Below are 14,983 nucleotides of genomic sequence, written 5' to 3'. Positions count from 1 at the left end.
CATATATTTGGTTTGATGCTGGCTATGTGATAGTTTCATAAATAAGCAGGTTGACTAACATACAGGTTTTTAGGTAGCACTTTCTGTTCTTGTTTTTCCCAGATCTACAAGTTATAAACAAAGTAGGATCAGAAATGCATACAGTTGTTGGGGCAAGATTTACACTGAAGTAGAAATTCAAGAGAAGCAAAAGAAATCCTACATAAAAGATATGCAACATAGGGGGTGAAAATAACCACACACCTGAGCAGCATTATGGCCCTCTGCAGATAGTTAAGTTATACTAAAGCTGGACACATTCTGGAAGAAAAATAATTAATGGGTGCTAGAGCTTAAGGGCCTAAGGAAAAGTGCCAGACAAGGTAAAGAGTCATGGAGTTGATATACCACTTGTCTGTGATACATAAAGCAGTTTATGTATAGTTTTAAAATTTCAAGTTTACGTATATGTGAGAGGTAGAAATTCAGGATGGATGTAGGCCATGTCTGTAGCGGACGGAGGTGTTGAAAACAGGTAAGTTAAGAGTTGCGGTGTTCTGAACATATATATATATGTCAAGAAAAGTGTGGAATAACTTATAAGTTTCATGGCTCCACATCATTCTCTTCTTTGTTGGGCTGAGAATTTTTCAGCAGCCCCTCATATGGCGGAAGACTAGGGATGCAAAAGCTAGACCAGGCCCAATCAGGGTTCAGAAGACATTTGAGCACAGAAACCATGCTAGTAGCAGTACAGGACTTGGTCCTCAAACACCATGCGAAAGGAGAAGACATACTGCTGGATTTCCTGGACCTCTTGGCAGCCTTCAACCTAGTCCAACATGCACTACTAAATCAAGTTGCATAGAATTGGGTCTCAGAGGAAGAGTCATGGCATGGATAGAGTCCTTTCTGTGCAAATGACTAATGAAGGTAGAATGGCAGGAGAACACAAGCAACTTGAAAGAAACAGATGTAGGGTTACCACAAGTTTCCACTATGTCAACCATGCTGTTCAACATCTTCCTTCAGCCACTGGGAAAATTCACCAGAAAACTGGGATGTGAATGCTACATCTATTCGGATTTCATATAGGAAGGGTATATATTCTCTTACCCTTCCTAACTCTCTTCACAGTTAATAATACAATAGATCCTCAGAAGTACCACCTAACACTCATACATATTCATTGTGTCAGGCTTTATATACTACTTCCTCACCGGGTCTTCCATACTTTGCTATTAAATTTATAAATACTTTTTCTCACCTTAGTGTATAAATAGTATAAATACTTAACTTAAAACTTGTGGTCATGCTTTCAGGGATTTATACTGCAAACATGTTTCACCTAAAGGGGTTTTATCAAGGCACCATATCCCTAATAAAATCAAAACAAACGTTTTAGTGCTCACATATCTAAACTATGTTACTATCTTAGACTTAGTTAACTACCATATCCCACCGCCGTGGGAACACTTTTTACAGGTTGTTCTTTTATAAAAATGCACAAAGACGTTAAAACCTTTCAGCGTACCTTTCTAAAGCTTAACGCCGCTGTAACCGACCACTAATAGTTAATTCAAAATGGCCCGGCTTGTTCCTGCCTCACTTTAATACACTCACCCAGCCTGGATCATCATAGGGGTGCCACCAACATTTAGAACAGGGAAGGACAAATTAACTGGCAAAACTTAATTACAAAATGCTATGTTATGCCCTCCATAAAAGTTTACTCCAGGATATTAAAGACCTGAGTTATTGTAACCCGAGACCCACCCGGCTGAAACTATTCATATCAATGTAGTCCATTCGCATTCCAAATTTAACCCAGAGGGGATCACCGTATTAAGCTGGTAGATCCATCTTTGTTCTATAAAGTTAAGATTTTCTTCCCAGTTATCACCCTCCCTCCCTTCTTGTAAATGCTCTATTTTTCTTCATTGTAACTGTTCTATTGTATGTTGGTATTGAACCCAGTATTGGACTAAAGGAGCTTGAAGAGCCCCTGTATTGATATGAGATTTATGTTCATTTAATCGTATCTGAATGGGTCTTTTAGTAGGGCCAACATACACCAATGAACAAAGGCAAATGATCACATATATAACCCTACAATTAGTCATATCACGGGCTTTAATGATCCGTTTAGTTTGGGGGTGTTGCCATTGGGGTCCCTCTATAGTCATGTCACACCACTGACAATGCTGACATTTTAAATGCTCTTCATTTGCATCCCCCTCCTTTCTTCGTTGTTCCAAGACCTGTCCTATAAACCTCCCTTTGGTGAAAGCAAAACCTCCTGCCAGTATTTGAGGGATTTCTGGGGGTTTGGGGGCTCGCGCCTCGGGAGGAGGACTTGGGGTCCCTCCTGCCGGTATTGTCGGGAGGGTTGGGGTGCCAGCAGGAGAGATTAGGCATCTCTCCTGCCGCGGTTCATGCCAGTTCAGGGGAGGGGGGATTGCAATGGCAGCAGGAGAGATTAGGCATCTCTCCTGCTGTGATTGTTGCGGGGGGGGGGGGGGGAGGAATTCTGTAACCGGTATTGTTTTTGACAGACACTGATTACAAAATCCAGCTTTTAGGCAAAGGACTGGCCCCCTCCTTTACCTAAAAGGTCTTCTTTTGGGCATTAGGGACTTCGGCAATTTTTCGATTGATAATGTGTTCTAAGGTTAGACGTAGTGGTGGTCTGATAGATTAAACTGCTGAACGTAGAAGTAGGCCATTCTCAAAAAAAAAAAAAAAACCACCTCATTTTGGACGTTTTATTTGAGAATAGACATTTTCCATGCTGCTACTTTCAGCGTTTTTATTATTCCCCTCCACGTTTGTGTGTATCTGTGCGTGCGTGTGTATGTATATATATATATATATATATATATATATTATACCCTCTAAGTATGTGTGTGCGATTATATGTGTATGCGTTCCAGGAGCACCCGTGAACTTCAAAAAACCCTGATTATTGGATGCGATTTAGGGGCGGGAGAGGGCTGTAGTGGCGGCGGCTTGCCACTTTGCTGCTTTTTTTAACTTGGATCTCGCTGGAGGTGCCGAGGACTTCTGCCCATCTGCAGTTGGCTGACGATCTGTTCTGCCTCCTGCCATCTTGTGCTTTCGGGACTTTTTTAAAGAGGCTCTGAGTGGAAATAATTATGTCCGGGAAGACTTGGAAAAAAACGCGAATGGCTGAGTTCATGAATTCTGAACTGCAAATTTGTGGATATATATATATATATATAATTTTTATTTTTTTTTGTGTGTGTATATGTTTATTTAAAAATTTATACCCTGCCTAGGCAGTTTCCGCTCAACATATATAATCAACTTACAAAAATACATACATGTATAAGAATACTATCTATTTACTGCCTTACTATACGCACCTCACTCTCTCACATAAATCATAAATGCATTTACAAACAGATATGTCTTTAGTAATTTTTTAAAAACTATTCTACCTGCAATTAAATGTATTTACCCTGGAAAGGCATTCTAAAGTTTCACCTCTGCTGTTAAAATCATCAAATTACGGTACTTATCCTTACATGACGTACCGTTGCTATTTTGTCTTCAGACAGTCTCATTCTACCTTCAGATCTTAGGGCTCCTTTTAGGAAGCCGCGTTAGCGGCTTTATCGCACGCCCCTTTTTAGCGCACGCTAACCCCCGTGCTAGCCGAAACACTACCTCCTGCTCAAGAGGAAGTGATAGCGGCTAACGCGGACGGCAAATTATCACGCGCTATTACGCGCATTAAACCGCTAACGCGGCTTCGTAAAAGGAGCCCTTAGTACACTCCTTGGCTGATATACCTTTAACAGATCATGAAAGCAAATTGGAGCAACATGATTTGCAGTCTGATGGATTATTGATAATACTGCTCCAGTCAATAATCTTGCTGCTATATACAGTGGTACCTTGGATTACGAGCATAATCCGTTCCAGGAGCATGCTCGTAATCCAAAATGCTCGTTTATCAAAGCGAATTTCCCCATAGGAAATAATGGAAACTCGCTTTGATGCGTTCCCCTCCCCCCCTGAGAACCGGCATTGCTCCCCTCGAAGGCCCCCCCTGCGATCCGGCACCCCCCCAATGCAATTAGGCATCCCCCGTCACAATCCGGCACCCCCCCCCGCCACAATCCGGCAACCCCCCCCCCCCCCACACACGATTGGGCACCCTCCCCTAGCACAGATGAGGGTAAGAAGCGGCGGGGGGTGCCCAATCGTGTCGGGGGGGGGTGCCGGATCACGGGGGGAGGGTGGCGGATTGCGGGGGGGGGGGTGCTCGTAAATCGAGCCATGCTTGGTTTCCGAGGCACCGATTTTGCAAATGTTTTGCTCGTCTTGCAAAACACTCGCAAACCGGTGCACTCGTAAACCAAGGTACCACTGTATTTATATCTATATATGTTTATATACTTTTATTATTTCTTTTTAGCCGTCAAGACCAAAGTTTTATGTGCTCTCGATGTTCCCATATCCATCTGGAAAACTTCACATGGGTCATGTCCGAGTCTATACTATTAGTGACACTATAGCTTGGTTTCAGAGGATGAGAGGAATGCAGGTAAGGGCAACAAAACAGCTGTGTTATTATAATTCCAGGTAAATCATAGGGCTCCTTTTCCGAAGGTGCGCTAGCGGTTTTAGCGCGCGCTACAATGCCGCACGCGCTAACCCCGTGCTGCATGAAAAATACTAACGCCAGCTCTATGGAGGCGTTATCGTCTAGCGCGCGCAGCATTGTAGCGCGCGCTAGACGCTAACGCCTCCATAGAGCTGGTGTTAATTTTTTCTGTGTAGTGCGGGGTTAGCGCGCGCTAAAAACGCTAGTACACCTTCGTAAAAGGAGCCCATAGTCTAAGGTTTGGAAAAAGAAGAGGAGCAAATCTGGCAAGTGTGAAAATTTAAAAATTAGAGAATATGGAGGAGTTGCTGATTTTTGATTGAACATATTTTTTCTGTGAAATTTTCCCCATTCTTGAAGATGCCAGAAATTAAATTTGTGATTAAATGGTGTCCTATTTCAGAATTGGTCATGGAAACTGATATTCTAAGGCTGTTTTCTCTCTTAAATTATTTTTTACTTGATATTTAAATCTGGGCTGAGAGCTTTTGGAGGTGTGGGGGGAATAGCTAATTATTTTTTCTCAGACCTCACCAATCATATTCAGTCACATCCAGAATCCAAACACACTGCAATTACAGAGTAAATAGTGGAGAAAAGTCCTCAGATGTAAGGAGCTCCCCCTTACCCCCCCCCCTGTTGAACCCCAATAGGGAAAGTAAAACAGATAGGCTCACCCTCTATCATCGGCAGAAAAAACTCCACTGCACACCCTTTCAGTAATTAAACATTCCAAGATTCATGTTATTCTTATACATATCAAACACACAGTCCTTAGCTCATGTAAACCGCTCTGAATTGACTCCCCAGTAATTAGTAGCGGTATAGAAGCTCTCAATAAACATAAACATATATAATATAGTCATTCACTGAGAGTCTCATGTATGAACATTCTGTAGTGAACTGGTGAAAGGATTCTTCTAACAATGAACGCTTCCGTTCAAGCACTCTCTGCACTATATACCACCTAGGAAAAAAATACAGTCAAGTAATTAAACCAAAGTGCTTATCTTGACAATCCACAATTCTCTCCACGGGTGGCAAAATAATCCAATTCCCGACGGGTCTTCCGTTTCACGATCTCCACTGCTGCGTCACGGGAAAATTCTAGTGCTTTGTATTTCACTGGCTGCTACATTAGTCATCAGCACCGATCTTCCAAATCTGGCGCTAAAAACATTCAGTCCTGACAGCATCATGACATCATAATTTCACTATGGTGTCCACAAAAGTTAAAAAAGCCTCTCAATAAATACAATAGCATTAGCATTAAGACCATAAAAACCATCTGGATGCCCGACAGAGCCTTCAAAAAGAAGACATTTCCAGTTAAACCCAGACATCTGGTAATCCTACCAGAGACCACATCTCTGAAGCAGTGTTTGCAGAGCATACAGTTATCCTTCCGCAACTATTTATAACGCTTGGGGCATCAAGTTGGATGCCACTGGTTTAGAAATCATTCACAAAATGGAAAGGAAGATTCTTCTGGGTATTTATTTGTCTAATGAAAATGCTTATTTTCAGCAGCATACCATAATTTATATCTGATTTCTCTCTTGTAGGTAATAAACCCTATGGGATGGGATGCATTTGGCCTTCCTGCAGAAAATGCAGCATTTGAGCATGGGCTACAACCAGAGAACTGGACAAACAGGTCATTTTTTATTTTGAATCTGGATTTTCTGTTTTAATTAGTCGCTTTTCCAATTAGCTCTACCTCCCTGAGTATATAGGCCTGAAAGTAAGGTTGCCATCTTACCTGGGAAATAAAAAAAAAACTGATTCTAAAAGAGGAGAAACTAGCATGGGAGTTGTGATGAGACTTATTGGTGGCTATGGGTGCTCACATTGTGTGAAGACTTACTGTTAAGAACATAAGAATTTGCCTCCGCTGGGTCAGACCAAAGGTCCATCGCGCCCAGCAGTCCGCACCCACGGCGGCCCATCAGGTCCATGACCTGTCAGGTTATCATGATTTAGCCCTATAGCCCCCTTGCTTTTATCTATACTCTTTCCATGCTGATATCTACCCCTTTCTGTATCCCTCAATCCTCCTATCCTTCAGGAATCCATCCAATCCTTCTTTGAATCCCCGTAGCGTACTCTGCCCGACCACTTCCTCCGGGAGCGCGTTCCATGTGTCCACAACCCTCTGCGTGAAGAAGAACCTCCTGGCATTGGTTCTAAACTTGTCCCCTTCCAGTTTAGTACCTTATCTTCCCTTTGGACAAGTTCCTGGAGGGAAAATCCATAGTCTACTATTGAGACAGACATGGGGGAAGCCACTGCTTGCCCTAGGATTATTAGTATGGAATGTTGCTACTATTTGGGTTTCTGACAGATACTTGTGACCTGGATTGGCCACTGTAGAAACAGGATACTGAACTAGATGGACCATTGGTCTGATTCAGTATGGCTATTCTTGTGTTCTTATGAAATAAACATATTTTTTAAATGTCTCTCATGTATGAATATTTAGAGTTGCCTGTACTATTTTTATAATATATCTTTTGTTTTGTTACAGTAATATCCAATACATGAGAAGTCAGCTTGATAGACTAGGCTTGTGCTTTAACTGGGATCGGGTAAGTAGTAGTATTGTCTTAGAGACTGGAGTCTTCTTTTGGGAAAGCACTTTTGAGGAATAAGTGCATTTTATAAATAATCTTCTTTTCAAAGTATCAAGAATTTTTCTTTTCTAGATTTTATAATTGTTGGGCCAAATTTATCACTACCAGGGATGTTATCCATGAATATATTTTATTGTGTTGTATCTTAAGACCTATTTTCAAAACAAAATTGTAATATTTTTCTCATTTCTGATTGATAAATTTGGTCCAATGAAAGAAGAACCTAACTAAGATGGCATCCTGACTGAGCTCGGCGGGACGCTGCTGAACTTTTTTCCTACTTTCAGATGGTGAAAAGAAAATCTAAGACCCGGATTTTCTCTTCTGAACCCGGGCAATTACCAGTGCAAACAGGTCCGATGGACATCTTCTTCGAGAGGCAGCCTAGAGGAGAAACGGAAGAGAAGTCCTGGGCTCGAGGCGAGAGTCAGGTGGAGTGCTCTTTAGCCTCTTTTGAGGCGGTCACTCTCTCTCCAGAGGAGCAGAGAACACCGGTGCACCCCTCCCCCAGCCGTTAGCATACAGCACGGCAAGTGAGGGAAGTGAAGTAGCGATGTCAGAATGCAGCAAAGAAGGAGAAGAACTTGATGCACAACAGGCATTTACTGCTTTAGCAAAACAACTATCACCACGGGACCCCTTGAAGTTAGCAGAGGAGCGACAGAACCTCTTGTCTGTAATTTCCTCAACAGGTACTGTGAAAACTAAACTTACTTCGGTAAATTTTGTAATTGCTCCCTTAAAGAAACCCCCAGTTATAGACTTGAACTCTATTTGGGAAGCTATTTCAGAGTTACAGTCTTCTTTGGGATCTCAAATGCAAAATTAACTACCTATTGTTCTGGGATACTTTCGGATTCATTGAATCTTCAGCAAAGAGTGGAAAAAATAAGAACTGAATTAGTGGAACAAAAAGTGTAAACTGTGGGGATACAAAATCAACTCTTGATGAAAGAAAGTGGAAATAGTAACTTTAAATTAGAAATGTTGGAGAATGCTTCAAGATGACAAATTCTAAGATTTATTAATTTCCCTAAATTGATAACAACTTCTCCTCTTGATATGTTCAAGAGGTATCTCACTGAGAATTTGAAGATTCCTCAAAATGCTTACCCTCCAGTTTCAAAAATTTATTATCTCCCAACTTGGAAGAAGACGACGTCTGGATGTGTTGGACTTAACAGATATTTTGGAAAGCTCGGGGACAAAGCAGATGATGGTAGCTACACTCTTTGTTCAATTAGTATTAGGCTCGGAGAGAGATTGGCTATTAACAATTTTCTTTAAATATAAAGATAAATTGTTTCTGGATCAGAAAGTTAGAATGAATCTCGCTGTTTTCAGAGTTACCCAAAAGAAGAGGAAGCAGTTTCTTTTACTGAGGCCTCATGTCGTAAAACTGGAGGCCACCTTTGTACTTAGATTTCCTTGTAAATGTTGTGTCAAGTTTCAGGGAGCTAAATATGCTTTCTTTGAGTCATCACAATTGTCAAGGTTTATTATAGGTAAAGATGTGATTTCTGTAAGCACTCCTGCTGACTCACAGGAAGAAGGCTTTTGAGTATAAAACTAGGTTTGGTTCAGGTATGCCAGTTGGTTTTCCTATTATGATTTGAATTTGAATTAATCCGACCTTATAAAGCTCTCTCCCCTACAACTAGTGGACTAACAAACAGAGTAAGGGAAAAATTTTCTTCTGAATTATATCTTTGTAATGATTCAACTGTTACTGTTTATTTGAAATGATGTTGTGATCATATAATATATGAAATGCAAAAAAAGAAAAAAATTTTTAAAAAAAGATAAATTTGGTCCAACAGTTATAACATTTAGAAAAACAATTTTCTTTATGGCTTAATATATTGATATGAATATTTAAGTTTGTTGACCACAGTTTTGGAATTATCTAATTTAGGCCCCGAGTGTTAAATGCTCTAATGCTGCTCGAACAATCATAGCAATTCTATGAGCGTCAGAGTAGTGTCGGAGCGTTTAGCGCTCTGGGCTGTGGTAGAAATCTCTACCATGGCTTAGTAAAAGGGAGTGGGTAGTTGGGTTTTTTTTTTGGTTTTTTTTAATGGTATAAAAATAATTTAAATATACCTGTGTTCCACAAATTTTCATAATGGTTTGTTTTTTGTTGAATGGTATGAGACATACATGCCCTGTTCTGTGCTAAAGAGCTACTATAGTGGAATGCAATGCTCCAGATAATTCTTTCAGAATATATCTTCGGCCATTGACCAGTGATAATTATTCTTGAAGACATTTAAATATAGTGCAAAGCCCTGGTTAAATTTTGGGTAACATTTTTATGTGGTGAAACTTATACAAAGAAAAAGAAGGTAAATAAGGACCATATGACCTAACCAGTCTGTCCATCCATGTCCTCTACTATCTCTTCCTCTTCTTAGCAATCCTACTCATATGTCCCAAGTGTCCTTGAATTCAGATACAGTTTTTGGCCCAGATTCACTAAAGATAACAACTCAATCGCTGTTGGCTGATTCTCTGGCTGATTTTTAAACAGGGATTGATTCACTATCAAGTTTGCAAGCAAATGATTTGCACAGAATGAGCGATTGAGTCGGTGCAGAGCCCTGACAGTAGTGACAGGAGAAGCAGCCTCCTGTCACTGCTGTCAGGGCTTCTGTTGGGAGGCTTTTTTTCATTTATTTTTTTTAATGGCACAGATATTTTGCATGTATTATACGTGCAAAATATCTGCCCATATCCTGCGATATTTTTCAGTGCGGGAGGGGGGTGTTCGGCAGGCGGGCCTTTGTCGGGCTGGCGGGTGGGGTGTTCGGCCGGCGGACAGGGGAGGAGTGGGCCGATGGCAGGAGTGGGCATCTCTCCTGCCATTTGTGGGTCGTCACGTGCCGGTGGGCCGTTTTTTTGAAAGGCCTGCCTGGTTTTTATTCATTTTTTTTTTTAATGGGGCAGATATTTTGCTTGTGTAATACATGCAAAATATCTGTGCCATGGAAAAAAAAAGAAAAAAATACAAGCAGACCTGTCAAAAAAACAGGCAGACCTGTCAGTTACACAGTTACCAGGTATAGAAAAAATGGGGTACCTAGATGGTGAAAATGAAATGCTTAATGATCAATTTCTAATCAAGTTTTAATTGTTATGATAATGAATAGACTATTGTCATCAATTCCTAATATCAATTTTTACCATACATCTTTTTTATTATTCTTCCTATTTCCTCTTTGAGCAATGAAACCTGTGGTGGGCATATCATAACTCTACAGACGTCAGTCTTTAGAACCTCTTATGATATGTATATCATTTCAAGTTCCTGTCTTTATAATCATTTATGCCCACCACCACCTATCATTCCCTATTGTATTTTTAATTCTTTAACTCATTATTTAATAATAATACCCATAAATATATTTCATAAAAATTCCTTATGAATTGTGTAGCAATCTTTATGGTATCACAGTTACTGACAGGTCTACAGCAGTCAAATTTTAGGATTGTGAAACCCGATGCAAAATAGCCAAGCAAATGTTAGTGAATCAATTGCTTGGTTGTTTTGCTTGGGGTTTTACTCATTTACATGGGTTGGATCATATCGGATTGGAAAATATGCTGTTTAGAAAATCGAGTGGGTAGTACCGATCATCGCTAAACCTGTGAAAACAAATTTAGCAACGATCATTGACTTTAGTGAATCAGGGCCTTTGTCTTCTGCACCCCCACTGGAATTCACCACTCTTTGAAGAATATTTCCACAGGTTACTCCTGAGTCTGTCCCCTTTCAACTTCATCCTATGCCCCCTCATTCCACGGCTCATTAATTATGTGCTAAATTGTGCACACAATCACATACACAATTGCATAATTCCCTCAGGTATATAAATTTAAAATGAAACTGGCAATTTGACCAAAAGGTCAAAGGACAAACAGGTTACTGTGTCAGCAGAGGGCTTGCTCTAAGGTGGATAATGCCCTAGGTGGAAGGAATGAAAATGAGCTCTACTTGGCCATGTCCCCTAGATCAGGGGTAGACAATTCCGGTCCTCGAAAGCCACAACCAAGCCAGGTTTTCTGGATATCCACAATGAATATGTATGAGATGGATTTGCATGCACTGCCTCCTTGAGATGGAAGTCTATCTCATGCATATTCATTGTGGCTATCCTGAAAATCTGACCTGACTGCGGCTTTCGAGGACCGGAATTGCCTACCCCTGCCCTAGATGGAGATTGGGTTAAAGACCATGTGGTGCATCAAGTTTATAGATGCATAGGATGAAAGAGGTAGCACTCCTGGATCACACGTGCTCAAGGCTGCTAGTGACGCCTCATACAGCTCCCTGCTTGCCCTGCCCTAAAGCTGATCCTGTCTCAGCGTTGATATCTAAAGAGGCTATTTGTATGTTTTTGTGTAGTTTGCTTTAGTTAGAATTGTTTTAATAATGCTAAGGCACATGCAAATTGCCTCCTCCTAAGGATCAAATTCAAGAGGAGCATTGTTCCCCATTTTAGAAGGCTGAAAAATAGTTCCCGTTATAATCCTAAGTGAAATGGTGTGGTGGCTCGTGTTTAATTTTTTGGAATTTTAGTATTTTTTGTTCGTGGTTTTTGCCCTTGTGTTGTGGAGGTTCCCAGAAAGGGATATCCTTTACAGCGGAAGAATGCCGACCTTTGGAAAAAGTGGCAGAGGTCTCCGGCCATAAAGATCAGGCCAGTGGGGCAGTCAGAAGAGGTGTAATCCAAATTTCCAGTTCTTTGAGGCAGATGATCTCCCTTTGAGCAGTTTTTTGCTCTGTCTGCAGTGTGTTTCCATTCAGCACATTTCACAGTGAGTACAAGCTGCAATATTCCTGTCAGCACATGTTTCTGTGAGTTCAAGCTAACAGCTTGAATCAGAGATTTTGGAGGGGTCTTTAAAAAGAGAGTTTTAGGTGATTTCCCTGCATGCCCTATACCCCCACCCCTAAAATCCTAAAATCTCTGTTTTTGAGGGTTCTCTGTGGTTTTCCCGGGCTATTTTTAATCAAAACAGGCCCTTGGTGGTTATCTTGGATTTTTCCAGGTTTGATTTTAAAGTTATTTTTTATACTTGTCAGCTTCATTTTTGAAAGAAAACCACAGAGATGACCTCCCCAGGGCAGGAAGTCATGGATTCATGCTTCATTTGCGGTGGATGGCTGTCAGATGTGCAGCCGTGTTCCATATGCACTGTGGCCCACTAGGGGAGTGAGGTTTGCCCAGATGCGGTGCCTTCGACCTCTAAGGAGGATCTTCAAGTGCCTTTAGCCATCAACTGCTGTAAAAATGGTGTCAGGGGGCCCTGGGGAGTATGCTGATGACGTTTTGGCAAAACACAAGCACGTCTCTTTCAATAAACCTCACAAATCTTCCAAAGTCGAAATCTAGGGTGCAGAGGTTGGTTCCCACCATGGAGGATGGTTTTACCCCAGAATTTGTGAATATGCTTTATCAGGTATACTTAGTCAAAAAGTCTCTACCTGTTTCCTTTCCACCGGCATCTGCCATTCACAGGGGACCCCTGCTCCAGTGGACCAGGGTATTTTCACTTGCCTTCCGTCGGGGGTGCCAGTTTCTAAGCTGGCTGTGCATGCAGTTGCGCCAGACACTCTTTCCATACCCCTGCTTTCGCAGGAAGGCACTGCGGCGGATGCTAATGTGGCTAATTTGGTGGATCTCCAGGATCCGGGCCTCTGCGGAGCATCTGATTTGGGGGTAGACCCGCTGTGTGCAGATTTGTTTTTTCCAGCACGTGCTGCTTATTGATTTACTCTCTGAATCTTTGCAGGAATTGCAGCTGCAGGCTGAGCAGCCTGTCACGGAAGAATATTCCCTCATGAGTGACTAAAGGCCACAATCTGCCTCTCTTCCTGGCCTCGTACGGATTCTTACGGATCTCTGGGTGGATCCTGAGGGTTCCTTGAAATGGGCTCGTGTCATGGCATGACTCTCTCCCATGACGGTTGCCTTTAACAGCACTTTACTTCCCAGAAGGTGGATTCTTTGGTGTCACAGGTCACCAAATGCACCTCCCCAGTGATGGGGGAGTAGTCCTGAAGGATGTTCAGGACTGACGTGTAGATTTTGTCTTTAAGCATGTGTCTGATTCGGACACTGCTGGTGTTAAGGCGGCATTGGACTCCTATTTTGTGGTTCGGGCATGCCATTCCAAGCTACACCATGATCCTGGTGTTGCGGTGCTTTGCAAATTGGATTTTCTCATCTCTGGAGTGGTTTATATTAGAGAATGACACGGGGAAAAAATCTGTCCCTGTCACTGCACCGTCCCCGGCCCACCATCCTCTGCACCGCCCCGTCACCGCCGTTCCCTTCACCACCCCGTCACCGCCATCTCTTTCACTGCCCCGTCACCGCCACTGCCATCCCATTCATCGCCCCGTCACCGTCCCCGTCTAGCACCCATCTTCTTCCCTCCGCTCCCCCATAGTCTGGCATCTGTCTTCTTCCCTTCCAGCGTCTTCTCCCCACTCTGCCTTCCACATTTCCTTTCAGGGTCTGTTCCTCTCTACCCTCTTTCAATGTCTGTTCTATTCCTTTCCACCACCACCCTTCCCTCCCTCCTTTACCATCTGTTCCTTTCTACCACCCTTCTTTCATATCTTCTATCAGTCCCCCCACCATCACTAGCAATCTCTCTTCTCCCTTACCATGAGCAAATAGAACTTCTGAAAATTGTATTGCTGAGGCATTATTTCTAGTACGCCTTTTTTTCTAGATGAATAATGACATCAATTTTATAATTCTTACTGTCTGCTCTGATTTCATTCACAATTTGGTTTGTGTTTTGTACAGAGGATTCCATGAGGCATTTAAACTTTTCCTGTCTATTCTGTGATTTCAAGTTGATTCCTTCAATAATGGAGTCTCAAGGCAGTAGCAGTTTTCTATTTTGGGCTCTTTTGACATTGTTTAAGGGATTTCTTGTACATTTGGTGCTGGTCTTCTTTGATGAGGTCACTTCAGAATCTATTTCCAAGGAAGAGAAACTTTTTCTCTTTCACTCTCTCCTTCCTTGTGTGAGCCGGAACACGTGATCCCCGCAAGCAAGTAATTTTATATAATTTTCATTCTATTCATTCATAGAAATTAAAGTCTAGATAATGCCAGTCACATAACAAAACATGATTTTACAAAAATAATTCCCTGCACAGTCAAGCCTGCAAGGATTACTAGATGTCTTTCAGCAGCTCCCCTCCCTCCCTCCCCCTTATCTTTGTGGCCAAGTCAAAATGATCTACCAACAATAAAATTTTAAAACCACAAAGCACGCTGTACGCAGAGAAAATGTTAATTATCATTTATATTCCGCGGCTTTTCAAAGAGGTCAAGGCAGATGACTTTATGCAATGTCACCTCAGTAACAACTAAACAAAAATAGACAAATATTCCCCCTCCCTTTTTACTAAACTGCGATAGCGGTTTTTAGCGCAGGGAGCTACGCTGAATGCCCCATGCTGCTCTCAACGCTCATAGGCTCCCTGCGCTAAAAACCGCTATTGCGTTTTAGTAAAAGGGGGCCATAGTGCAAAATATAGACAGCAGATATAAATTCTCAAAACGGACACATTTTGATCACTAAGTTGAAAATAAAATCATTTTTCCTACCTTTTTGTCTGGTGATTTCATGAGTCTCTGGTCCTTCTTCTGGTCCTTCTTCTTTCTTCTCCTGCCCCCCCCCCTCTTTCTTTCTCTCTCCCCCTGGCTCCCCT

General features: G+C 41.9%; 1 protein-coding gene across 5 annotated transcripts in view; it reads left to right on the top strand.

The window, feature by feature from the left end:
• Positions 1-14,983, top strand: part of LARS2 (leucyl-tRNA synthetase 2, mitochondrial) — a 201,403-nt gene that overhangs the window by 23,505 nt on the left and 162,915 nt on the right. For all 5 annotated transcript variants that reach the window (XR_004538050.1, XM_033930320.1, XM_033930317.1 and 2 more), the window contains exons 3-5: positions 4,424-4,552; positions 6,178-6,269; positions 7,140-7,200. Coding sequence is in view for 4 of the 5 variants with exons in the window: in XM_033930320.1 (XP_033786211.1) it covers positions 4,424-4,552; positions 6,178-6,269; positions 7,140-7,200 (282 nt within the window). In the remaining variant the exon portion in view is untranslated. The remainder of the gene's footprint in view (positions 1-4,423; positions 4,553-6,177; positions 6,270-7,139; positions 7,201-14,983) is intronic.

Source organism: Geotrypetes seraphini, chromosome 2 (assembly GCF_902459505.1).
Source record: "Geotrypetes seraphini chromosome 2, aGeoSer1.1, whole genome shotgun sequence".
Lineage (NCBI taxonomy): Eukaryota > Metazoa > Chordata > Amphibia > Gymnophiona > Dermophiidae > Geotrypetes > Geotrypetes seraphini.
Note: the sequence above shows the minus strand (reverse complement) of the source record. Positions and strands in the feature narration are given on the sequence as shown.